The following is a 21967-nucleotide window of genomic DNA, read 5'->3' as shown; positions in this document are numbered from 1 at the left end:
ATAACCTAGATGGAAATCTAAAATCCATTGATCCTTTTAGAGAAGGAGAACAGTAACTTGTATGTTTTCTTGTTATTTCAACTCTCTGATAGAGATTTTACTGGTTGAAATAAGGAGGGTGATTTTTGTATTGGTCCCCAGGGAGATGACAGAGTAGCATAAAATGATCTTGCTCAGAGCTGTGCTCTGAGGTCACCAGCTTTTTAATTAGTGCACAGAGAGCACAATGTGAACCTAAATGCTAGTCTGACAAATACATACAGAGAACATTCTGGTGTCATACTGCTTCCAAATATTTAATATTAATTATGTTGGCTTTTTCAAGTTTCTGTTGTGCCTGCCAATGGTAGCTGAAATTACTTAGGTTGCCTGACTAAGCTGATTCTCTGACCAATATTACAGAATTTTGTCCTGGTACATAACTTCCCAGATGGACTATACTGGTTTTCCTTCAACGTGGTAACTGCAGCAGCAAATACTATTAAAAGTAGCAAATCTTTCTAAGGTTTATTATGTTTTGAGTTTGGTTTTTTTTTTTGTTAGGGTTTTTTGTTTTTTTTTTTTTTTTTTCTTTTTGGTTGGTTCTTATGTTTTGGGATTTCTTTAGCATGTTTATGTCTTGCACTTTGGGTATGAATCAATGAATAATGGTAAAGTGGAGGAAAAATTTTATCAACAAGCAATAACACCTTCATCAATAAATCAAATGTTATTCTCATTGTGGCCATTAAAAACAGAAAGAGGGATTCTGGGAGGTTTCTTCTGAGTCATGGCATGTCTCCTGTGTTGCTTTTTATGCTTTTTTTTCTTTTTTATGCTTTTTTTTATGCTTTACAATGCATTTGATTGGTGGGATGCTGTCTGTTGGAGTTCAAGATTTTTGTTCATGGGTTTTTTCCCTCCAGAGGATGGTGTGAATTTTGCTGTCCAATTCCATATTTTGATACTGCTTTTCAGTAAAATTGTCTCTGAGGTCCAAAACACGTTTCCTTCAATGCTTTAAATATGGGATAAATACTGGATACAGAACTGGACTCGTACTTGTTTCATGTTAATTCTGTATCTAGCAACTTGAAGGTTAAACTATTTAACAGAATGAACTGAATATATTATAGTTAATTTATACTTCATACTGAGTTTTGCTTGATTTTAAGTAAATTTTACCCTACCTGCTGTGTTAAAGCCTTAAGACTGTCAGTGCCTAGCCACAAATTGGAAGTCTCAGTTTGGTGCAGTTGTAAGCCTGCTTGGGGATTCCCTTAATTAAGCCAAGTAGATATGGTGTACCTTTCAAAATCTGGCATGATGAAACCCTGGTCTTGCCTGGGCTGTGTTCTTACAAGCCTGATACAGACACAAATAGAAGGGTCTGTTTTCTTGCTTGTTTGTTTGATAGCATTTCTGGTTTTGAGACTTAAATGTTTCTTGTTCAGAAGCAATATTAAGAAAAATGTGAAACATCCCAGAATAGCAGGAGCAGCAAGCTTCCTTACTTTGCCAAGCACACTGACCTGTGGGGCTTTCAGTCAGCCAGTTGCTTAAATGTTGGGAGTATCTGCAGCATAATTCCAGCAGTAGAAACTTAATTACCCCCTGCAAATTGATTTCAGCTGCTTCTTTTCACAATGATTAAGTATGGAATGGAGAAACATTTTTTTGGCAAAGCCTGCTGTTTCAATCAGAGTGAGGGAGTAGGTGGCAAGACACTGGAATTTTGTTAATGGAAGAATGTACATTAGACTTTCGGTATACAGCTTTAGGGCTAAACCAAAGACTGATATTTTGTTTTCTGATCACTAAGTCATTGGAGAGGAGAAATTTGAAAGATCTGTATGTGATTCATGTGTCTTAAAGTGTCCTGGAGAAATCAAGAATTGTTTGTGTAGGTATTTAATAAATTTCATTTCAGATACTCCTTTTATTTCAGAAAGACATTATTTAATGTTCTAAGTGTCATAAAAATTCACAACTCTCCCTTTCTGTTTGTGAAACCACTAAACAGAATTTTCACTGCTGTTTCATTATAGTAAAAATGTATATATTTTTTACATTTTAGTTGTATATTTTTATATATGTATTTGTATGAGTGTGGTTGTCTCTCAGATGATAGCGTTACAGCTTTAAAATGCCTGAGAGATGTAAGCAAATAATGTGAACTTTGTTTCCCGGTGTTCCATTTGGTGCTTTTTGCATTATTTCCAAGAGCCCTTGTTCCATGGGTGCTCTTTTTTTACCCCTTTTTATAACATGAACCCAGCCTCTATTGCCACAAGAGAAAGAACTCGAAGAACTCTACCTATTCAGTCATATATATTTGATATTAAAATATGGAGAAGGGTAAAGTCATTTAGCCGACTGTCTTCCATTTAGAGATTACAAATAGAAAAAATCTGTTTTAGAAAAAACCCCAGTATTTAAATATATCCAGATTTCTCTTACGCAGTAATAATTGTTTGGTGCGAACATAATTCTTCAATTGCCTGGAAGCGCAAGCCCGGATGTTACCCAGATGCGGCTCCGCTGCACAAAGCTGCTGCTTGTTGCCTCGAGGAGTCCAGATATCATATTAGGCAAAATTCCCGCTACGGCTGTCAAAAGCAGCGCGCCTGCAGCAACACCTGATTGTTTCTGCTTTTTACTGCAGGGCTGGGCGCTGTTACTGCCTGCCCGTGACTGCGGCGGGGGATTAGCGGGGCTCGGACTCCCGGTTACCGGGACTTGGGCAGGGAGTTTTGTTTGTGTTGGACACAGCGGGTCACGTTTGAGCGCGTTGAGGTGCAGTGAGAGAAACAGAAGCGGGAATCATCAGTAAAGGGGTGGGGAGCTCGGGGGGGAATTAGCTCAAATGGTAGAGCGCTCGCTTAGCATGCGAGAGGTAGCGGGATCGATGCCCGCATTCTCCACTGCGGTGCTGCTGTTTTGAATTCAGCATGCTTTTTAATGGACTGGTTTCGTTTACATAATAGGAAGTTCTTAACGTTGATCAGAGCTTCTTTTTTTTTTTTTTTTTTAATTTATTTAAGCTCAAATTATGTTCTTCTCAGGGCTAAAAGATGATATCAAACGTCTGTGACATCTGTGGGAGACCGAATATCACTTGAAACTCGCGTTAGGAATGTGCCCTGCCCATCCTGCAGCGTAGGCAGCTGGAGAGGCGCTAATTCTGTGGCGAGCTGGTGATTTATATAGACAACTACGAACTTTTACATCCTCGCAGGGACAATTTCAGTAACTTTCGGCATCATTAAAAAGTACTCATGAATGCTCACATTCGGTGCAGTGGGAATAGACGGAAATGGCTAATTTTTTTCCAGTATCACAGAATAAGAGCGTTAATTTAGATGGGTTTGTGAAGAAATTGTTTCCCAAAGAGTGCGCACAAGTGTAATCTTCACAATTATTTCTTCTACCCCATTTATTCGCCGTCTGTGTCACCTGCTGTGGATTTCCTGCGCAAACCCGGACAGCTCCTGCAGGAAAATCGGTTTGCCGCGCGGCGCTGCAGCCACTCAAAACGCTGGAGAATGCGGGCATCGATCCCGCTACCTCTCGCATGCTAAGCGAGCGCTCTACCATTTGAGCTAATTCCCCGTGCCCGGCGGGGGCGGCCGCACTCCTGCTCAGTCAGCGCTGTGTTGGGTCGCTCCGCCTGACAACACCGAGTCACCTCCGGGTTTCCGTGCGAAACCCCGTGGCCGAAAAGCAAGGCTGGATACACACTTGGCGTATGAGGAGCATTTAATGCTGAGCTCCTCGGATAAAACAGCTCCTGAGTAGTGCATCCCCTAGCGTTTACTCAAGGAGAGAACTCATTTTTTTTCGTCTCTGACACTGCAAATAGGAAAAAGGCTTGTAAATCTAGAAAGACTACTCTTAGAAGGCACTCAAGCACAGTGAATTTTTTCTGGTTTTTTTTTTTAAAGTCCTTAGTTCCTTTTCCAAGTTTATTTTCTAATTAAACATGCAAAAATGATAGGTATAATGGTTTAAAATGGTTTTATTTTTAGTTTATGGAGAGGAAAAATTAATTCATATATTGTATTCTAGAATTTATTTGTATTTCTACCTTTTTTTATTGACTTTGATAATTTTGTCCAAATAGTATTGCATCTTAAATATATGGGGTTACTAAGCACATTTCTTAAATAGAAAAATTCAGCTGTAGTCATACTAACTGGCTTTGCAGTAGGAAGCACATTGCTAAACCTCTATTCACAGGCTGTTAAAGCAAAGAATGCTTTCTGGATTTCAAGAAGGAAAATGTAGTTTACAGAGAGAGTGGATACACTGATGCGCTCTTTTTTAATGCAGAGGAATAAATCCTGCTAGTAAACTAAAGTGTGTGCAGTAATCCAACAATACATGCACTGGTGGTTTTATCTGAAGGATTTAACTCACTGGATGGCAGCAACCAGTCCAAACAAAATAAACTTTAAAACTGAGCATCAACAAGTTACAACTTGTCCTAGGTAAGGTAGTACTCCAAATCTCTTAGAATCCAGATTCAGGTTTAGATGTGAAACTACAGCCACAGTGGTGCTTGCTGCAAACATTCTCTTAAAATTCAAATATTCTCCTACCTAACTTCAGTCTCTGCACGATAAAAAAGCTAAAATTTATCCTTAACACTTCTTGCGTTATATTTGAGATGATTTTATTTACCCCACTTCAGTAGAACTTGAGGGGGAAAGCAAATCTGTAAAAGCAATTTTAGTCCTTCTCATAGGCATCTTAGGCTCACTGATGGCTCCCTGCACGCCTGTGGCCAGGATCTCTCCCATATCGTGTTTCACGAGGTTCAGCTCCATGAACAGTTTTCTTTATCGACCCTGTGCAGTTCGAGTCATTATGAAAAAGGCAGATTACCTTTCCCTGTTTTTCACCACCACCTCTCCCTCTGCCGCCACTGAAAAGGCCTAAAGCTTCACCCATTTGGCTCACAGAAAAACAGTTTATCTAATGCCCAAGCCAGATAAGGGTGAGGAAAGATCTCTTCACTATTTTCAATAATTAAAATATGTCTTTGCTTTCTGATCATGAATTTGTTGTGAGTGTTGCTAAATTTTCGTGTAAGATGGCAGTAAAATGTTGCAATTTCTTAACCTGCTTGGGCAAGCTTCCTTACCTATGTCTGAAAAATAGCCCAACCTTCTTAGTTCCATTAAAAAAAAAAATCAGGGTGTTTCAGTTTTGAAGGGTTTATGTCTGCATACTTTAATTTAACACAGATCGCTTCAATGCATCTTCTTGTCAATACTAATTACAATAATCAATTACTTTAATCTGGCTTGAGTTTTGCTTTCTGGTCTCCTGCGGGGACATCAGGGCAAATGCGAGTTTTGCATTATCCTCAAGCTGCTCCACTGTGTGTGATGCCTCTGAGTGCAGGACAGGGACAAATACAGCGTGTGGCAGGTGGCGCTGAAAGGCTGCGGGGCTCGAGTTTGTCGTGTGTGAAGTGCCTTATCGCATTACCCCTTATCGCGTTAGTTTTTTGTCACCTAGGCCAAAGCCATAGGCGTCTCCGGGTCGCCGGTAGTTGAACGTTAAACGGTAGTTAAATGTTCCGAGCGGCTGCCCTGGGGCTCCTGATGAAAAAGCAGAGTGATGGCGGAAAGTGCAGTTTGCATTTGTAGCCATTGAAGTCTAAAGGCACAGGATGTCGCCTTCGGGCACAGGGGAATTAGCTCAAATGGTAGAGCGCTCGCTTAGCATGCGAGAGGTAGCGGGATCGATGCCCGCATTCTCCACTCAAGGTTTTGCTCCTCGTGGGAGTTAAAATACTTCACTGCATTTAAAGAAAACATTTAAATAAAGCCTGACGCGTACAGCCAGAAAACGAAATGCCGCAACGCGCTTTCTTCCGTGGACGGCAAGTAACAAATAGATTGTTTTTTATTATTATATAGACACAGCTGGAAAACGTGTCTGTTGCAGTTTACCTCGCTTCTTGCTGCTTGATTTGGAAATGCTAAAAGAAATGCTGCAGGTGTATGATTTTGGAATGGAAATGGAACGTGTTTGTGAGCAGAGACCAGAGCAAGAGAGGAAAGCTGGATTCTACATGTGACGCTGGCAGAGGATCAGAGTGCGGTAATCCCAGGACCTTGCTCGAGGGGGGGAATTAGCTCAAATGGTAGAGCGCTCGCTTAGCATGCGAGAGGTAGCGGGATCGATGCCCGCATTCTCCAGAGTTTTGCCTTACAGGGATTAATCCACACTACCAAACAAAAGGTGTAATTATTTCGATAAAATGTTAGTTTTGTTTTAATTTTAGTAACACTGATTTTTATTCTCTCTCCTTTTCTTCCTCTACCTTTAGTACCTAAATCAGGCTTATATAACTGTGTAGGTTAATCCTCTGTTGTAACAGTTGACTTCCCGGATAGAGTCAGTTACATTGAACAGGAAGAGAATTCTGCAGAGTTACGTGTTTCCATGCTTAGTCACCAAGCACTACACAGTTGCTCACTCACTCCCCCGCCACTAGGGAGACAATTAAAAGTGTAAAAGCTGGAGAGCTCAGTGGTTGAAATAAAGGCAGTTTAATAGGGAAAGCAAAAGCCTTGCACACAAGCAAAGCAAAACAAGGAATTAACTCACTGCTTCCTGTGTGCAGGCAGGTGTCCAGCCATCCCCAGGAGAGCAGGGCCCCATCACATGTAATGTTTACTTGGGAAGACAAATTACTTCAAATCACTTGAAATGTCCCCCCTTTCCTCCTTCTTCCCCCCATGTTATATAACGGACATGTCATATGGTCTGGAATATCCCTTTGGTCAGCTGAAGTCACCTGTCCTGGCTGTCTCTTCCCATCCAACATGGCAATATCAGAAGCAGAAAAGGCCTTGGCTCTGTTCAAGCCCTGTTCAGCATCTCTGCTGACACATCTCTGTATTATCAACCCTGTGTTCAGCACAAATTTAAAATACAGCCCCACAACAGCCACTGTGAAGAAAATTAACTCTACAGCATCTGAAGTCAACACACAATGGATATGAGATGGTTAGAGACCTGAATTAATGTGTCTTGGTGATACAGTGGAAATAGTTTTTGAATGCTTGCTCTTCCCCCACTGTCTCTTGTGATCCCTGCCCAGATATATAGGATCTTCATTCATTAATGACCTCTATGAAGCTGTAGAATGAACTGGATCAGTCAATTTAAGTTTACAGCTAAAAGCTGTCACCTCTTTCCTCCCAGGTCTGTGTCCTGGAAAGCACACTACAGCATCCATGTCTTTTAGCTATGGCCTGTGTGCAGACAGCTCCTCAAACTTCTTCCATTTTGCAGAGGTGCATGTAAGATGCTGATGCCTCTTACATTTGTGTTAAACCTTCAGAGATAACCATGACCATGTGATTCACTGACTTCCCCCAACATCTTATTAATTTCTTCTGGTCCTTCTCCAGACACTGAGTGTTTCATTATGGTACACTTTTCCCTGACCCTTCCAGGAGCTGCACAGCAAGTGCAGCTTTTTAGATCTCAGTTACTAGTTATGCTGAATTTGTTGTGTATTCAATGTTAACTGAGCACCTCAGCATGCAAAAAGGTCTTATTTCCTCACATCTTCATTCTGTTCATGGATGAGGAAGAAAATGTGTGTGGAATCAGAAAAATTTATTATTCCACTTTTTGGTGTGTCTCTGGAGGCAAAAAACTTAACCTTCTCCTTGAACACTCAGGCATACCTGAAAATTCATAGCATACCAAAATGTGACTACTTTCAATATGATCAGTAGATAGAAGATGCTTAGAATGTCATACTAAATCCCATTGTTCTGAAAAGTCGAGGGCATCCTTATGGCTGCTGTGTAGGCACTTATTTTCAGCAAAGTTTTTCTCAGTTCACAATGTGTTGCCACTGGGTTCTTCTCCCTGTGGTAAACCTGTTTTATAAAAAACTATTTCTGATCATGATCTTTGATATATAGTTTTTTATTTCACCAACTGTAAGCAGTGTGGACAACAATAATGCAGACATCTATCTCAGGAATGTCTAATGATTGGAGAAAGACTCATCATTCTTTTATGATGAACACAGTATAATCCAAGACAATTTCAAATAAGTAGATGGATATTTTTTTTCCCCCTCTTCATGAAGTGAAGGCAGAATACAGTTTGGAGTATTTCTCAGTGTGTTGGGTTGATGTGGCCAGAAATGTGTATTCTATCACCATCTGTTGAAGCTGGGTGGGGCAGTGATTTCCTTATCTCTGTGGCACACACCATCTCCTAATGGGCCATCTTTAAAACCAGGTGGGGCAATCATCTTTTTCACAACCCATCCTCCCTCCAGGAAGATATCATCTGCTGCTGGCCCATTCAGTCCCACTGTATGACTGATAAAATTATATCATCCACTGGGAGATGCTCCACCCAGGGGGAGGAGCCAAGCCTTTCCTACCTAGATAAAAACTGCGATTTTGGACAAGATACCTTCTTTCCACTGGATTCCAGAGGAACACGGGACCTTTCCACATCATCCCTGGACCTTCAGAGGAAAACTGCACCTTCTACAGGAGCACTGCTTCAGCTGAACCACATCTGCCACTGCAGGAGGGCTGAGCCACCATTGAATGGGACTGCTGCCAACACCCTGACTGACAGGGTGTCAGGTTGTATTCTGATTCTGTCAGTGTTTTGGGATTGTTCTTTGTAATAATGTATTTCTATTTTAATTTTCCTAGTAAAGAACTGCTATTCCTAATTCCCATATCTTTGCCTGAGAGCCCCTTAATTTCAAAATTATACTAATAATTTGGAGGAAGGGGGTTTACATTCTCCATTTCAAAGAGAAGCTTCTGCCTTTATTGGCAGATACCTGTCCTTCAAACCAGGACACTCAGTAACATCCAATTTCAAGTCTAGCTGAAACAGTTATGCAAGGATTCTAACCTGTTCATTGCACTTAAACAGAAGAGACCACATAAAGCAATCATGCTGCTATGTACAGCTGAGGGTCACATAGTATTGTATTTTTCTATTAAAAAATCACCCATATCTGGCCCTTGGGAATATTATTGTAAACAAGCTACAAGACCTTGTTCTTTCAGGACTGGTTATATGTCATTACACCAAAGATGGGTATCTTAATTAGTCAAAACTGAAGTAAAGAAACCAGCCACACTTAAAACTGAAGTAAAGAAACACAGTTTCAAGTAGAATCTATCTATCTATCTATCTATCTATCTATCTATCTATCTATCTATCTATCTATCTATCTATCTATCTATCTTTACATTGAGGATATGTTCACAGTATACTCAGGTCAAACAAAATGAAACCCCGAAACACATCATGTTCTCAGTAAGAACTTCCAAAAAATTGCAGAACTCGGGACAGAAAAGTGCTCAGCACAGGACTGCAGCACTTGAAATGAAGACAAGAGAGTCCTTTTTAAGTCAAATAATTTTATTTCAGCTTACTGCAATACTAACAGTAAAAATTCCATTTACTAAAAAGTCATTTAAAATGAGATTTTACAATTCAAATGGAAATAGAGGCACTATTGTTACTATGCTCTAAAAACATCATAAAAAACACAAAGCCCTTACCATATTAGTAATTACTTTTAGCTAAATTTAGCATCATTGACATGAGCATTTTCATAACATCTTGTAATGACAGTGATGCCACTTAATCATTGCAAATGACAGCCCAAGCTGTGAAAATCTTGCAGGGGCAATATAGTAAGGCAAAGTGAAGCCACGACAGTTGGCAGGGAAAGGCTGTGCCTGTCACAGCAGATGACAGTCCCAAATCTCAAAGATCTTGCAGACTGACACTATCTGGAGTACGGCGAAGTAGAAGCCATGACAGTGGGCTCTCAAGCACAGGGTAACTCACAGCAGCCTCACAGTCTTTCCAGTCACAGTCAGGAAGTCCTCATCAGCCAAGGCACGAAGTGCTTCCTCAAACATTTCCTTTGTAACAGCCTTGAAGGAACAAACAAATAAAGATGGGGAAAATACTTCAAACATTGTAAAAATGCTATACTTTCTATCAATTTTCTAATATTTTTATTTGAAGATTTCATTTGTTCTATGCAAAAGTTGAAGCCTGGCCTGGAAGCCTGGAGCTGAGTTTGCTAATTCCAGAAACCAGAATAAACTAAGGTACAGCAGATTCAAGTCATTTGTGTGTAACAGAACTGGCTTTCTAGTCATGCCAACAAATCATTCATGTTTCCATTTCCTTCCCCCATGCGATTTGACAACAAGAATGTTCATTTGGAAAAAAATGCTTTTAAACATTAATGGAAATGTAAAAACAAAGCAGGAAAACTTACTGTATCAGATTGTGCTCGGAGATCATCCAAAAGCTGTTGGTACTTCAGAGATGGTGCTTTACCCTTTGATTGGATGAGCTTCCGTAAGGCTTGAGCCAATTCCTCTTTCCGCTTACGAGCGGTTGCGCTCATTCCTTGAGAAAGCAAAGAAAATACCTTTAGCAATCAGCTAAGGAGGAGAGGTCGAGGTACATTTTATAACTCAAACAGTCCCAGCAGCAGCCCTGTGAGGCACAAACCTGTGGTGAGAATGGATATGTCCACAATTCCGGTCCTTGGATCCGTAGCAGATTGTTTCAGCGCTTCCCGATGGAGGCGCTTTGCCTCCTCCACATCAACGGTCTCCACCTTCTCGGAGAAGCGCACCTTGGCGTGCGCCTCCGCCAGCCGGATCAGAGACTCCAGCTGCCGCGGGTACGCCGTCACCATTCCCCTGCCACTGCCAATCTTCCTCATGTCCACGTACGCCTGAAAGGGACACGCTCCTGACACACTGCGTACTAACTCCCTTTCAGCCCCCTGCAGCCCCCCTCTGATTTCAGAATATGAGCAGTTCTGGCAAGCCATTCCAAATACAGCATTTCTGCTCATACACCTTCAGTTTGTCTGAATAACCACACCAAATATGGGGTTTTTTGTTATAAAGCAATTAAACCATGGTAATGAATCAACTTTAGAATCACTTTAGAATACTGGATTAGTCTTATATAGCAGCATCAGTTGTGTCTATGATGGCACATTTTGCTTTGGTAGACTTTAATGTGTTTTATGCAATGGAACCAAATCAACATATCTGAAAGCTAAACATCAGAATGCAGAATGACTCATCTGATCCCTCTTTCCTTTAGTTTTCTTTTTTTTTTCAAGGATCTCACAGAAGGCTGTGTAGATAGAGAGTGTACATACAAGGGAATTTCACCACTTCTGACACGTCAGGAAATATTCTGAACATTCTCAGCAACAATTCCTTTACCTCAATAAGGGCTTGGCCTGCTTCTTCACCTAATCTGGGATTTACATAGCTACGAGCATATGCAATGTAATCCCTCAATACTGCCATATCCATGTATTCCTCCTCCATCTGTTCTTCACTTTGGTAGTACAGTGAAACCAAATGGCGAGCAAGGCGTCTGTCATAACCTTCATCACGTGGATCCAGCATCAAAAATATCAAGTCAAACCTGAATGGGATATGATCCAGTATTAATGTGCATATTTGCTTGTCATTTAGGTACTTGGCTTATAAGGATTTGACATAATAAGTACAGGTAGGAGTTACTAATTCCTACTCTCAGTAGAAATTGTTTTCTTACACTGGAAAGAAGATTTTTCTAGAATTCTCAAGATACAGAACAAGACAATGGATTTTTACACCCTACAGACTTGAAATTTTGAAAGCAAGGTACATATATATTTTGTTTCCTTAAAAAAATCCACACCCTACACCCTCCCAAAAAGAAACTTGCAATTGCCACAAACAAAAAAATCCCACACACATAACAAATGCACAGAACTTGCTGCTAAAGATACTGCCCTGAAATATAATTACAAAAAAATGTAGCTAAATAAATTACAAATAATTTTAAAAGCACTTGCAGTTTAATCCTTAAGAAAATGGTTTATAATTTTACAAACAATATATTCAACTAGTCTCAACTATAAGCAGGCACAGATAATGCATTTTTAGGCAGCCAATAATTTATTTTTGTAAGCTTAAATCCAATAATAATGGAATTGAGATGCTGCTTAAACCTAACAGCTCTTAATTAAAATTTAAGCCATAAGTGTACTCAGGATATCCAGTATACCATCAGTGTACTTCAAGTTTCCAGTTACAGTGTAAATTCTTAACAAGATGCAACTCCATCATGTAGTTTAATTTTCTGTCAGCAAGCACTAAATGTGGGTCTAACAGCTACTGCCAAATGACTGACCAGCACAGCTACCTCCTCAGTTGAATTTTACAAAGCAGCATGAAGCAGGCACAGATCTTAGGATTCTGTCACCTCTGTCACCAAGTTCCCTGATCATCAGTGTTTCACTTTAAAAGCTTTAAGGAGCTAAGAAAAGCATCCTGAATGTTTGTTAAAGTTATCAATACCCTAAGTTTCAGAACAGCTCTTTTCTAGGAGATGATTCTGAAACAACATAGAATTAAATAAAAGAGATCCTACAGATCTTATCACACCTGCTCTTCAAGGTCAACATGTAAATACTAAAAGGCACTTCTGTGCTCATATAGATATTGTAAGGACAGTATTTAAAATATGTGCTATAAAAGTTTTCCATTAGGTTGTGAACAACACTAGTTCTATTCTACTATGTGTAATCATTTTCAGAAAAGTAAGTGTAACATCCCTTAAAAATGACACATGCAGTGCAGTTCAGTACCTTGACAGCAGAGTATGAGGAAGCTGAATGTTTTCAATAGTAGTCTTTTTTGGATTCCACTGTGATTCTATAGGATTAGCTGCTGCTAGGATTGATGTACGAGCATTCAACTGGCAAATAATTCCAGCCTGTCAAAAGGAAAAACATTTCTGAAACCAGCTGCAGCTGTGCCACCAAAACCTCCCTCCAATTCCATGAGATCACCAATGCTATTAGATGGATTCTGTAGTCAGAAACTGCATTGTGCAAGCCTCTGACTAAAGCAAGAGCAAAAGCTTCTAGGAATAACTTCAGTTTCATTTACCTTTGCAATGGAGAGTGTCTGTTGTTCCATTACTTCATGTAGAACTGACCTTGTGCTTTCATTCATTTTATCAAACTCATCAATGCAGCAAATGCCATTGTCACTAAGTACTAGAGCTCCTGTCTGAAGAACCAGCTGCCGTGTTTCTGGATCCTTCATCACATATGCAGTAAGACCAACTGCACTTGAGCCTTTGCCAGAAGTATACTGGCCTCGAGGAACCAGGTTATACACATACTGGAGCAGCTGGGATTTGCTAGTACCAGGATCACCACAGAGAAGAATGTTGATCTCTGCACGAAAATTCCCTCTTCCTGTATGAGTAAAATCCTTTCTTGATCCACCAAAAAGCTGAAGCAGAATACCCTATAAAAAGGAAAATATCACTTCTTGTATAGATGTAACAGAGCAAATCCAACTGATCAACTGAAACACTGCTAAAATTAACACAACTCAATGCATCTGGGTTTCAAGCATTAAAGACAGAAACTTTGTATGTTGCTGTAACCAGATTCTGGCTGGAACCTGAAGAATCTCTTCTGATGAAGGGTCATCAGTTTTCCTCAACTTCACCTCCTAGACTTAATGTGCCTTTATAAGCACATTGAGATGGTTTTTTACTGTCTTTTTCTAAAAAACAAAAGGAACTGTCATTGCTGTGTTCCCATTTAATAAGTAAAATCATTTGGTTTTGAATTATACTTTCAGAAACCTGTGAACTATAATAATGTATAAATTAATTTATAAAATCTCAAAGGAATATACTTGGAACAGGAGTGTTTGATGCCTAACAATACCTTGAGACCTGCTACTGACTGCAGTTTTCACAGTGCTCTAGTACCTCAGTTGACACTTTATTGAAACAGTCCCTTCTTGGATACATGCAAGTAAATGTTTTGATACTCCATAATTCAGAGTCAACCAAATGTCATTTTTAAGCTACTCTTCTCTTGTGGATGCCTCTTAGCAGCATGCACAGTTACTATGTTACAGGTACATACTTTCCTTTCATAATCAGTAATTTGAACTTCTAAGAAATGTCCAAGATGCATGCTGCAATTAAGTTTCCCAGGCCTGCTGCCTCCATACCTTTTCAGTTATCTTCCCTCTAATTAACACTCCTTAATAGTTTGAAAAAAATTATTCTGCACTCACAACCAACTCCAACCTGACAAAGATCATGACATTTTAAGACTGCTTTAAGGCAACGGCTTTTTGAATTTTTAAGTTTCAAGATACATTAACAACAAACAGTAACTACAAATACATACAAATAAAAATCCATGTCTTACAAGAGAAATACAGAACTTTTCACCTTTTTGATATCTTCATGCTCATAGATACTTGGAGCCAATGCTAGAGCGAGCCTCTCATATATGTCTGCCTTTTTAGAAAGCTCTTTGAGCATTTCCACACGTTCCTCTGTAAACCTCTTTTGCTCAGTTTCCTCATCAACACCGTGCAGGCGTTTGGAGTCTGTCTTGCGATAGTGTATGACGTCAATGTGGGTCTTGTACACGGATTTTACACTGCTGACCCGGGGATTAACTCGAATGGGCACTGCCCTGTAGATACCTAAATACAAATTTCAATCACAGCATTAGATGTGGAGAAACATGCTCATTCCAAACCCAAAAACTTTTACCAGTTCCCAGGAAGAACAGAGCTTTTCTAAACAGCCTAAATACTCCCATTTAATTTCTCACTGTAAGTCATATAGAACCCGTATTTAAATCACTCATTTTTACAGATAAACATGTATGTTTTACATTCATACCAAAAGAGCTCTCAACAAAGCATTTTTTGAAAAAAAACCTAAGGCTTGATGCTTTTGAAATTCCCACTCTGGTCAGCCTTTCCCCCTCTTCTTAAGTGCCAAGTTTAACAACAGCTTTCTAATGCATTTCAAACAGCTTGGGTTTTTTACAGCAGTTGTTTTAAAGCAAAGTGGTTTATAATATGTTGCTGCAATATCACAAGACTTAACTCTACATTATCACTCTCCTGACTGCAGACACTATTTAAGAGACTGTCTCTTCAGCTACAGCTTCATAATGAAGGAATCAGGGTCAGTCAGCCTGGGGATGTCTAGTCCAATCATAGGGTGAAACTGGAGTCTACTGCATGCTAAAGGGTGTGTCTCATCAGCTTTTGAGTATCTCTAAGGACACAGATTCCACATAGCCTTGCCAGTCAACCCATCATGAAGCTTGACCACGCAAACAGTAAAAAAGTTCTTGTTTTTAACTGGAATTGCCTGCATTTCAGCTTGTGACCTCTGTGTGTGTCATTAAGAAGAGTCTGGCTTTGCCTTGACACTACCACTCCTCCACCCACACCTAATCAGGTGTTTCTAAACACTCTACTAAGATTCCCCCAGGCTGAGCAGTCACAACTTTCTCAGCCCTTCTGTGTACAAGGCTTCTGTTATGGCGATAGCCCTTTGCTGAATTCACTCCTGTATGTTCATGTCTCCCTTGCCCTGGGAGACCCCACAGCTGGACCCAGTACTCCCTGAAGCTGCTGGCAACACTCCCAATACTGCCCAGGAGAATGCTGGCACCACAGCCATGGTCTATCAAGCACTGCTTCCTCCCAGTTTTGTTTTTCTCTGCAAGTTTGCTGAGGATGTAGAACACTGTCCCTATCAGAAAATGTTTCCAGGATTATTGGCTCTATCCCAGGGCTCAAGATGAAGCTGACTGGCTTTCAGTTCCCCAGTTCTCCTAACTGCAGAGAGTGCAATTGGCTTTTTTCTAGTATTTTAGTCAGTCACCATGAGTTTCCAAAGATAATTGAATGGCTTTGCAAAGAAAGTGTCCAGCTCCCTCATCATGTGGAAGTGCATCCCATCAGGTCCCTTTACACACAGTCAAGACCAATGAAAAAAAAAAAAAAGGAAATATTCACCTGTGACATTAATCCTGTCACCTGGCTGAACTTTATCAACAAGGTCATTGTGAGCAAAGAGTGCCACTGTATGTGGGGTCTGTCCAGCTGGCATATCTTCAGGAGATTCCTGCAGTTTGATCTAGGAAAAACACCATTTAAGTTTCAGTTGCAAAGGAGCAGAGCTTTTCCACAGAGCATACAACAGGATTTAGTATTAACACAGTCTTCAGCATAATTTTTCATCAGGAACAAAATATCCTCACCCAAACAGCAAAACTGATTACTGATTAAAAGAGATTATGAAAATGAGAACTGCTGATTGCTACTGGCATGGATAAAATGCTGCTACAAACATGATTCACCTAGTCCAGACAGAAGTAGACATACTGTATATAAAGGGGCTGCCATACAGAAACATTAAGAGATGTACACACTTATTTTCATCCTCCTAATGCATTTCTTTTCTAAAGTAGACTTCCTGTTTCACTAAGTTTTTTCATCCATTTCCATGTTCCAAAAACACTTTCTCTTTTCAAAGCATTCCATCTCAAGATACATAACTAATGCTGCTGATGATTTTAGGAGAGTGGGGGAGCAAAAACCAGCAACTCTTTGATTTTAGCCACCACCTTAGCCAACATACCATCTGTTTGTCAGAGAACATGGATCTGTTGTGAATCAGCGCCATACTGTGCGTTGTGTTACAGTTCTTGCACACCGATGGTTCAGCAATCCTGCCTCGGTCAATTTCCACTCTGGTGGTGAAAGCACAAACCTGGCATCTAAAGAATGCTTCCTGCATCTCAGGAATTAACTGGGAGCTTCTGATGACCATGCCACTGATGGTGATGAGTTGATCAATGTCTACAAAAACACAGACTCGTGTCATGACCTCATACTCCTAAAATTTATATACACTTCAAAATTTCACATTACAATAAGCAGAAGGTAGACAGACAGGTTATTACTATTTTGTTTAAACAAAAAGAATCATAAATGCATGATGCAAATATTTTGATTTACAGGAGCATGTGTACAAAAGAAAGAATCCTTTGAACATGCAGAACTAAGAACACAAGTGATTGATGACAGGAGAGATTCCTTTTATGGACAGATTATTCTTCATTTAGGCTTTAAAGCATTTGCTTCTGAAACAGGTATGAATGGAAGACATTGGTCTGGATGGACCACAAGTACAGTTTTATATAGTCAATGTAATCCTATGTTAGTATTCATTAAGTTTATGAAAAATTTTAAGATTCTTTTCTAACATGGTAAGCAAAAAGTTTACCTTCAGGGTTTAGATTTCTCATGTTCCTGGTCTTCAAGGCATTATATGGCCTTACTTGAATTTGATGCTCTAGTATTGAATCAGGGTAACGATCAAAAAAGATCTCATTGGCAGCCATGTCAAATGTTGGGATAACTTCCTGTATTAAAAACAGCTTACAAGTTAAGTCATTGAATTAAGCAATTACACATACAGCATTCTATGTCCTGCTGACCAGCCAGTAACTAAAAGTTATACCATCTGAACCTTTTCCTACACAACACAAAACCTTCTGTTCAGATCAGATTTATTAATTCATTTGAGTATTGAAGGGAGTACAAAACTCTGGACATTGCAGTTCACCAGCTAACTTTGCATGCATGAGGTACTCACTGTTTCTATGGTCATCTATTGTGAAACAAACATTTTATATTCAGTAAAATAAAGTAGTCACTGAGATTGCACTGAACACACACAGTATGCACTGCATTTAAACAAGCATTTTAAAACCCAGAAATATATGAAAGAGCCATCTGAAAGTCAGAAAAAAAGTGCACTACTTCACCTGAGGATAGCAGATCAGTTGCCTGTAGAGATTTTCATCAAATGATCTTAGATGCTCACAATTTACGTTCAGGAATGGCTCCCCAACCACATTAATCTGCAAGGGAGTTAGGAAATCTTTAGCTCAGTGGCATGCAAGACTTAAAAAAGGAAAGCTGAATTACAAATTACTGCATTACAAGTACCTCTTGAAGTCGTTGCATATAGCGTGGCTCGTTAAGATCCAGGCCAATGTCTTCATCCTCTTTATCCAGGGGATCGATAAAGCGCTGGAGAAATCTCTGAATGTTAGAGGCAAAAGAAAAGACAGGAAAAATGAGCAGAATTTAGCAGTACAAACACCTCCTTTGTATCAGATTCAACTAATATTTGTTTAAATCAAAGTAACTTTTCATTTTTTAAAAAGGGAAGACACAAAACCCACCTGGAATTTTTCTTTGCATGATGCCACATTAACATCTGTTCCCCAAATAACAAGCTTTTGTCCAAGAGATTGCTCAGTTGCTACTATATCCTCAGCCGCCTGCATGGAAACAAATTAAGCATATACAAGTATTTATGTGTTTAAAAAGAAATTGGAAGATACAAGAGGTGGGACATGCACCTACCCCATCCGAGTGCAGATCCACTTGTCTGGCCTTACGGACAGACCCGAGATCCGGCCTCTGCCTGACTGGAGTTCCTCGGACTCCACTTCGGGGGGTACCCTCTACCCTGGAGCTGGGTGTGCCGTAAGTCAGAGGTGAACTGATGTCAAAGTCAAGAGGAATGGCTATGAAAAGAAGTGTTTCAAAATTATTGAGACACCTTACATCTAGAGCAGACTAAAATTCAGCCTCAGCATTTGTCTCATCATTCCTTCAATGCTGTCATAAAACGAGTAGTATCAGACAAGCCCGATGTTTTGCCAGTCTCCCTAGAACTTTTCTTTGTATTAACAGCTCTTCTCAAAGATCCCAAGTTCGAATGAAGCTTCCCTAGAAAACTTTACAGCAGTACTGCATTTTAAAACGACACTAGAGTTCAAGCATAAGAACATGCAGAATTTCAGAAACAGTTTTTTTAGTATTTTTGGGATGGTAGAACATGTGACACAATTAACAGCTAATGCAATTAAAAACAATCCTCTATAAAAATGCAAGGAAGTCTTTCTAAGGCAAACAACCCAACCTAGTTCCTTCTGTGTTTACTATTACTTCTGTAAGTAAATTTTAAAAGCTAATGTGTATTCTCTGATACATATTCCCATGCTAACGGGAAGCTACGACAGAGATCTGCACCCAAACACGGACTGCACTGCTGTAGAGTTCCCTACACCAAATTCAAATGAGAAACATGAGACAACGCTCATTTTTCGCTCGAGCGGTCTCCAGCCGATCTGGCCCAAGGCTGGCTCGCCCCGGGGCAGTGCAGGATGCTCGGGCTGCAGCCCCAGGGCCCGCACAGCCCCCGCGTACCCGAGTGGCGGAACTGCGGCGGGCTGGAGAACAGCGCATCGGCGGCGCCGGGGCTCTGCGCGTCGGCGGGCGGGGACGTGGGCATGGGCTGCAGATCCCCGGTGGAAGTGGAGTCGTCTGTCCGACGCTTCTGGGAAGGAGGGGAGCGAGTATCTTGCGCTGCCAGACACAAGCGAAGCCGGAATCGGCGTTACAACAATGGACCGAGGGAGAACGCCCCCGGGCCCACCCCGCCGGCCCTTCCCGCCGCAGCACTTACGAGTCGAGGGGTTGCTGCCCCGGCCGCGCTTGCCCCGTCGGCGGCTGGGAGTGGAGGCTGGAGACGACATGGCGCTGCTGCGGCTCCAGCGGCGGTCCTACCTGGGGGCAGGGGATCGGCGAGAAGAATGAGCGCGGCGGGCGCTCCGCCACCGGCCGAGGCCCGACGGGCGGATTTGGGTCCCTTTCCTCCCCTCGGCAGCCGCGACCCCCGCCCGCTGCCCCCACCCACCTGTACGGCCCCACAAACACCACCACGCTCCGCGCCAAAGCCAGCGGCGTGCGCGCGCTCTCCCGGGCTTTCTGGCCAATGGCGAGGCGCGATCGCAGCGGGAGCGCCCAACGAAAGCAGAATGGGGGGATGCGGAACCGAGAGGGAAAGGAGGAAGAAGATGAATCCTCCGGATCCCCCAAGTGAGGGTCGCGCCCCGCTCGAACTGCTACAATAGAGAAAGAGTTACAATGCAGGTTGCTATCTGTGGTACAAGACAGAGGGTACTGTCAGTAATGGCACAACGTCCCCCCCCGCAACCTAGCGTGGAGCCGCCCGCGCCTGACCGAATTTCGCGGCAAAACTGGGGCAGGGAGGCGTGGGGAGGTTGGAGCAGCCCATTCTCTGAGGAGGGGGGAGCCCCACGGCAGCCAGTATTACTGTCCAGTGCTGGGCTCCTTGGTACAGCAGAGACCTGGGGCGGGTCCAGCCAAGGGCAATAAACAGCATTAAGGACTGGAGCATCTCTCTGATGAGGAAAGGCTGAGGGAGCTGGGTCTGTATAGTCTCGAGAAAAGACGACTGAGAGGAGATCTCATCCATGTCGATTAGTACTTATAGCGATGGTGCCAAGAGGATGGAGCCAGGCTCTTCTCGGTGGTGCCAAGCAATAGGACAGAAAGTGATGCACAGGAAGTTCCCCCTAAATGTGAGGAAGAACTTCTTTACTGTGCAGTGACTGGGCACCAGAACAGTTTTCCCAGAAAGGCTGTAGAATCTCTTACAGGAGATATTGAAGCAGTGTCTGGATGCAATCCTGCGCCGTGTGCCTGCCTGAGCAGGGAGGTTGGAGCAGATGGCCACTGTGGTCCCTCCCAGCCTGCTCCATCCTGTCGCTCTGTGTGTGCCTGTCCCTCATTCCGCGCTCCTCCGCCCGCCCCCGGAGGCGATGGACGCGGCGGGGCGGGCCCTTCCCGCTGCCGCTCCCGTTCCTGGCAGCATGGCGGGGGCGCAGCACTGCCTGCTGCAGCTGCACCGCTGCCTGCAGCCCGGCGATGCGGCCGGCAGCGCCCTGCACGGATACAGCCTGCTCCGCAGCCTGGCCGAGACCTGCGTGGCCAGCGCGGCCAGCAGCGAGCAGGGTGCGGCCCCGGGGGGGAGCGGAGCGGGCCCGGGAGGGCTCGGTGGGGCGGGACACACGCACCGGGCCGGTGCTGCTGCGGGGCGGCTCCGTCCGCGCTTTGTGCCGCCGGCGATCCCGAGGGAGTGTTCTGCCCACACACCCACTGGCCGCGCTGGGTGCGGGCCCCTCTGTGCTGAGCTGCTTGCCTCGGCGCTGGGCAGGGCAGGCTCAGCCCGGCCCCCGGGCCGCGGGGCTGGTCACTTACACCCGCGCCTTGCTCCGCTCTGGTTTTCCTGGAGTCGCGCGTCAGGCGTGCCCCAGGGAGGGTCCGGTGCCCTTGGCCCGCCGGGGGATGGGCAGGGTGCTGCGCTTGCAGGGCTCCCCTGTTAAAGTTGCCTTGCCTCCCTGCAGCGCTGCACCTGTCCCTCGTGTTTGCCCAGGAGCATGGCTTGCTCGCCTTTATCCACAGATCCCTCCCCATCGAGGAGGTAAGTTGGCAAACTTTAGAGTAGTATTTAGATAGTGCTACAGAACATGTTGCAAACTTCAATATTTTATTCTTTTTTCTAACATTTCAGTTTCGAGATTGCAGGGAAGAAGCGTTGAAATTTCTTTCTGTCTTTATGGAAAAAGTTGGTGACAAAATTCATCCTTATGCCTGTAACATTAAGGTAGGTAAATGGGAATTATTTCCTAAAAGTGTTTTTGCCAGATAGTTGAAGCTAGTCTGGTAGGTGTCATGTCATAACATTCTTGTTAAGAGCTGAAATAATTTTAATTTGTATGATGTAAACTGTAATTCATACTGCAGAGCAGTGTGGAATTGTTTATCCAGTCGTAGTCTTAATTTTATTTACTTTTCTTTATAGAACATAGTAGGTATTGATTCTTTTATTCAGTTATTTTCATTGGAAATAGTGGTTATAATTTCTAATTTATGCAAACTAAAGTTGCAATTTAAGTATAAAATTTTGAATGTTTTTATATGGTTAATTTTAGTTACCATTTAAAAAGAATTCACCTGAGAAGTTCTTACTTCTGCAATATATATAGAAATTGGTGGTAACTGCAATACCTAAGGTTACTGGAGTCTGAATGGTTGAACATCTATGCTGCTTTGCATAGAAATGCTTGATTGCACCACTGAAGTTTCTGATCATAAATTAGTAGCTACTTATTGTAAGGACTGATAGTACTGAGATA

The 21967-nt window shown here is 42.2% G+C and overlaps 2 protein-coding genes across 4 annotated transcripts in view; one reads left to right on the top strand and one right to left on the bottom strand.

Annotated features, from left to right (window-relative positions):
* Positions 1-9396: 9396 nt before the first annotated feature.
* On the bottom strand, positions 9397-19979 carry MCM4 (minichromosome maintenance complex component 4). The gene is made up of 17 exons (XM_079299426.1): positions 19663-19979; positions 19432-19532; positions 19173-19331; positions 18324-18487; positions 18140-18238; positions 17901-17996; positions 17717-17812; positions 17173-17311; positions 16525-16745; positions 15900-16020; positions 14305-14564; positions 12990-13355; positions 12686-12813; positions 11268-11475; positions 10534-10762; positions 10295-10428; positions 9397-9941 (listed from the first exon to the last, which is right to left on the bottom strand). Exons 2-17 carry the CDS (start codon positions 19499-19501, stop codon positions 9849-9851), a joined length of 2583 nt encoding a protein of 860 aa, XP_079155552.1. The 5' UTR covers positions 19502-19532; positions 19663-19979; the 3' UTR covers positions 9397-9848.
* A 608-nt stretch (positions 19980-20587) lies between these two features.
* The window catches only part of PRKDC (protein kinase, DNA-activated, catalytic subunit), a gene marked incomplete at its 5' end in the record, with an annotated part of 81230 nt that continues 79850 nt past the window's right edge, over positions 20588-21967 (top strand). The window contains 3 exons of one of the 3 annotated variants that reach the window (XR_013773515.1): positions 20588-20783; positions 21176-21252; positions 21343-21435. Coding sequence is in view for 2 of the 3 variants with exons in the window: in XM_079299378.1 (XP_079155504.1) it covers positions 20591-20783; positions 21176-21252; positions 21343-21435 (363 nt within the window). The remainder of the gene's footprint in view (positions 20784-21175; positions 21253-21342; positions 21436-21967) is intronic. The other 2 variants (XM_079299378.1, XM_079299377.1) reach the window with 2 other exon arrangements.

The sequence above is a fragment of the Erithacus rubecula genome (genome assembly GCF_903797595.1).
Source record: "Erithacus rubecula genome assembly, chromosome: 3".
Classification (NCBI taxonomy): domain Eukaryota; kingdom Metazoa; phylum Chordata; class Aves; order Passeriformes; family Muscicapidae; genus Erithacus; species Erithacus rubecula.
The sequence above is the reverse complement of the archived record's forward strand: the minus strand, read 5'-3'. Positions and strand labels throughout refer to the sequence as shown.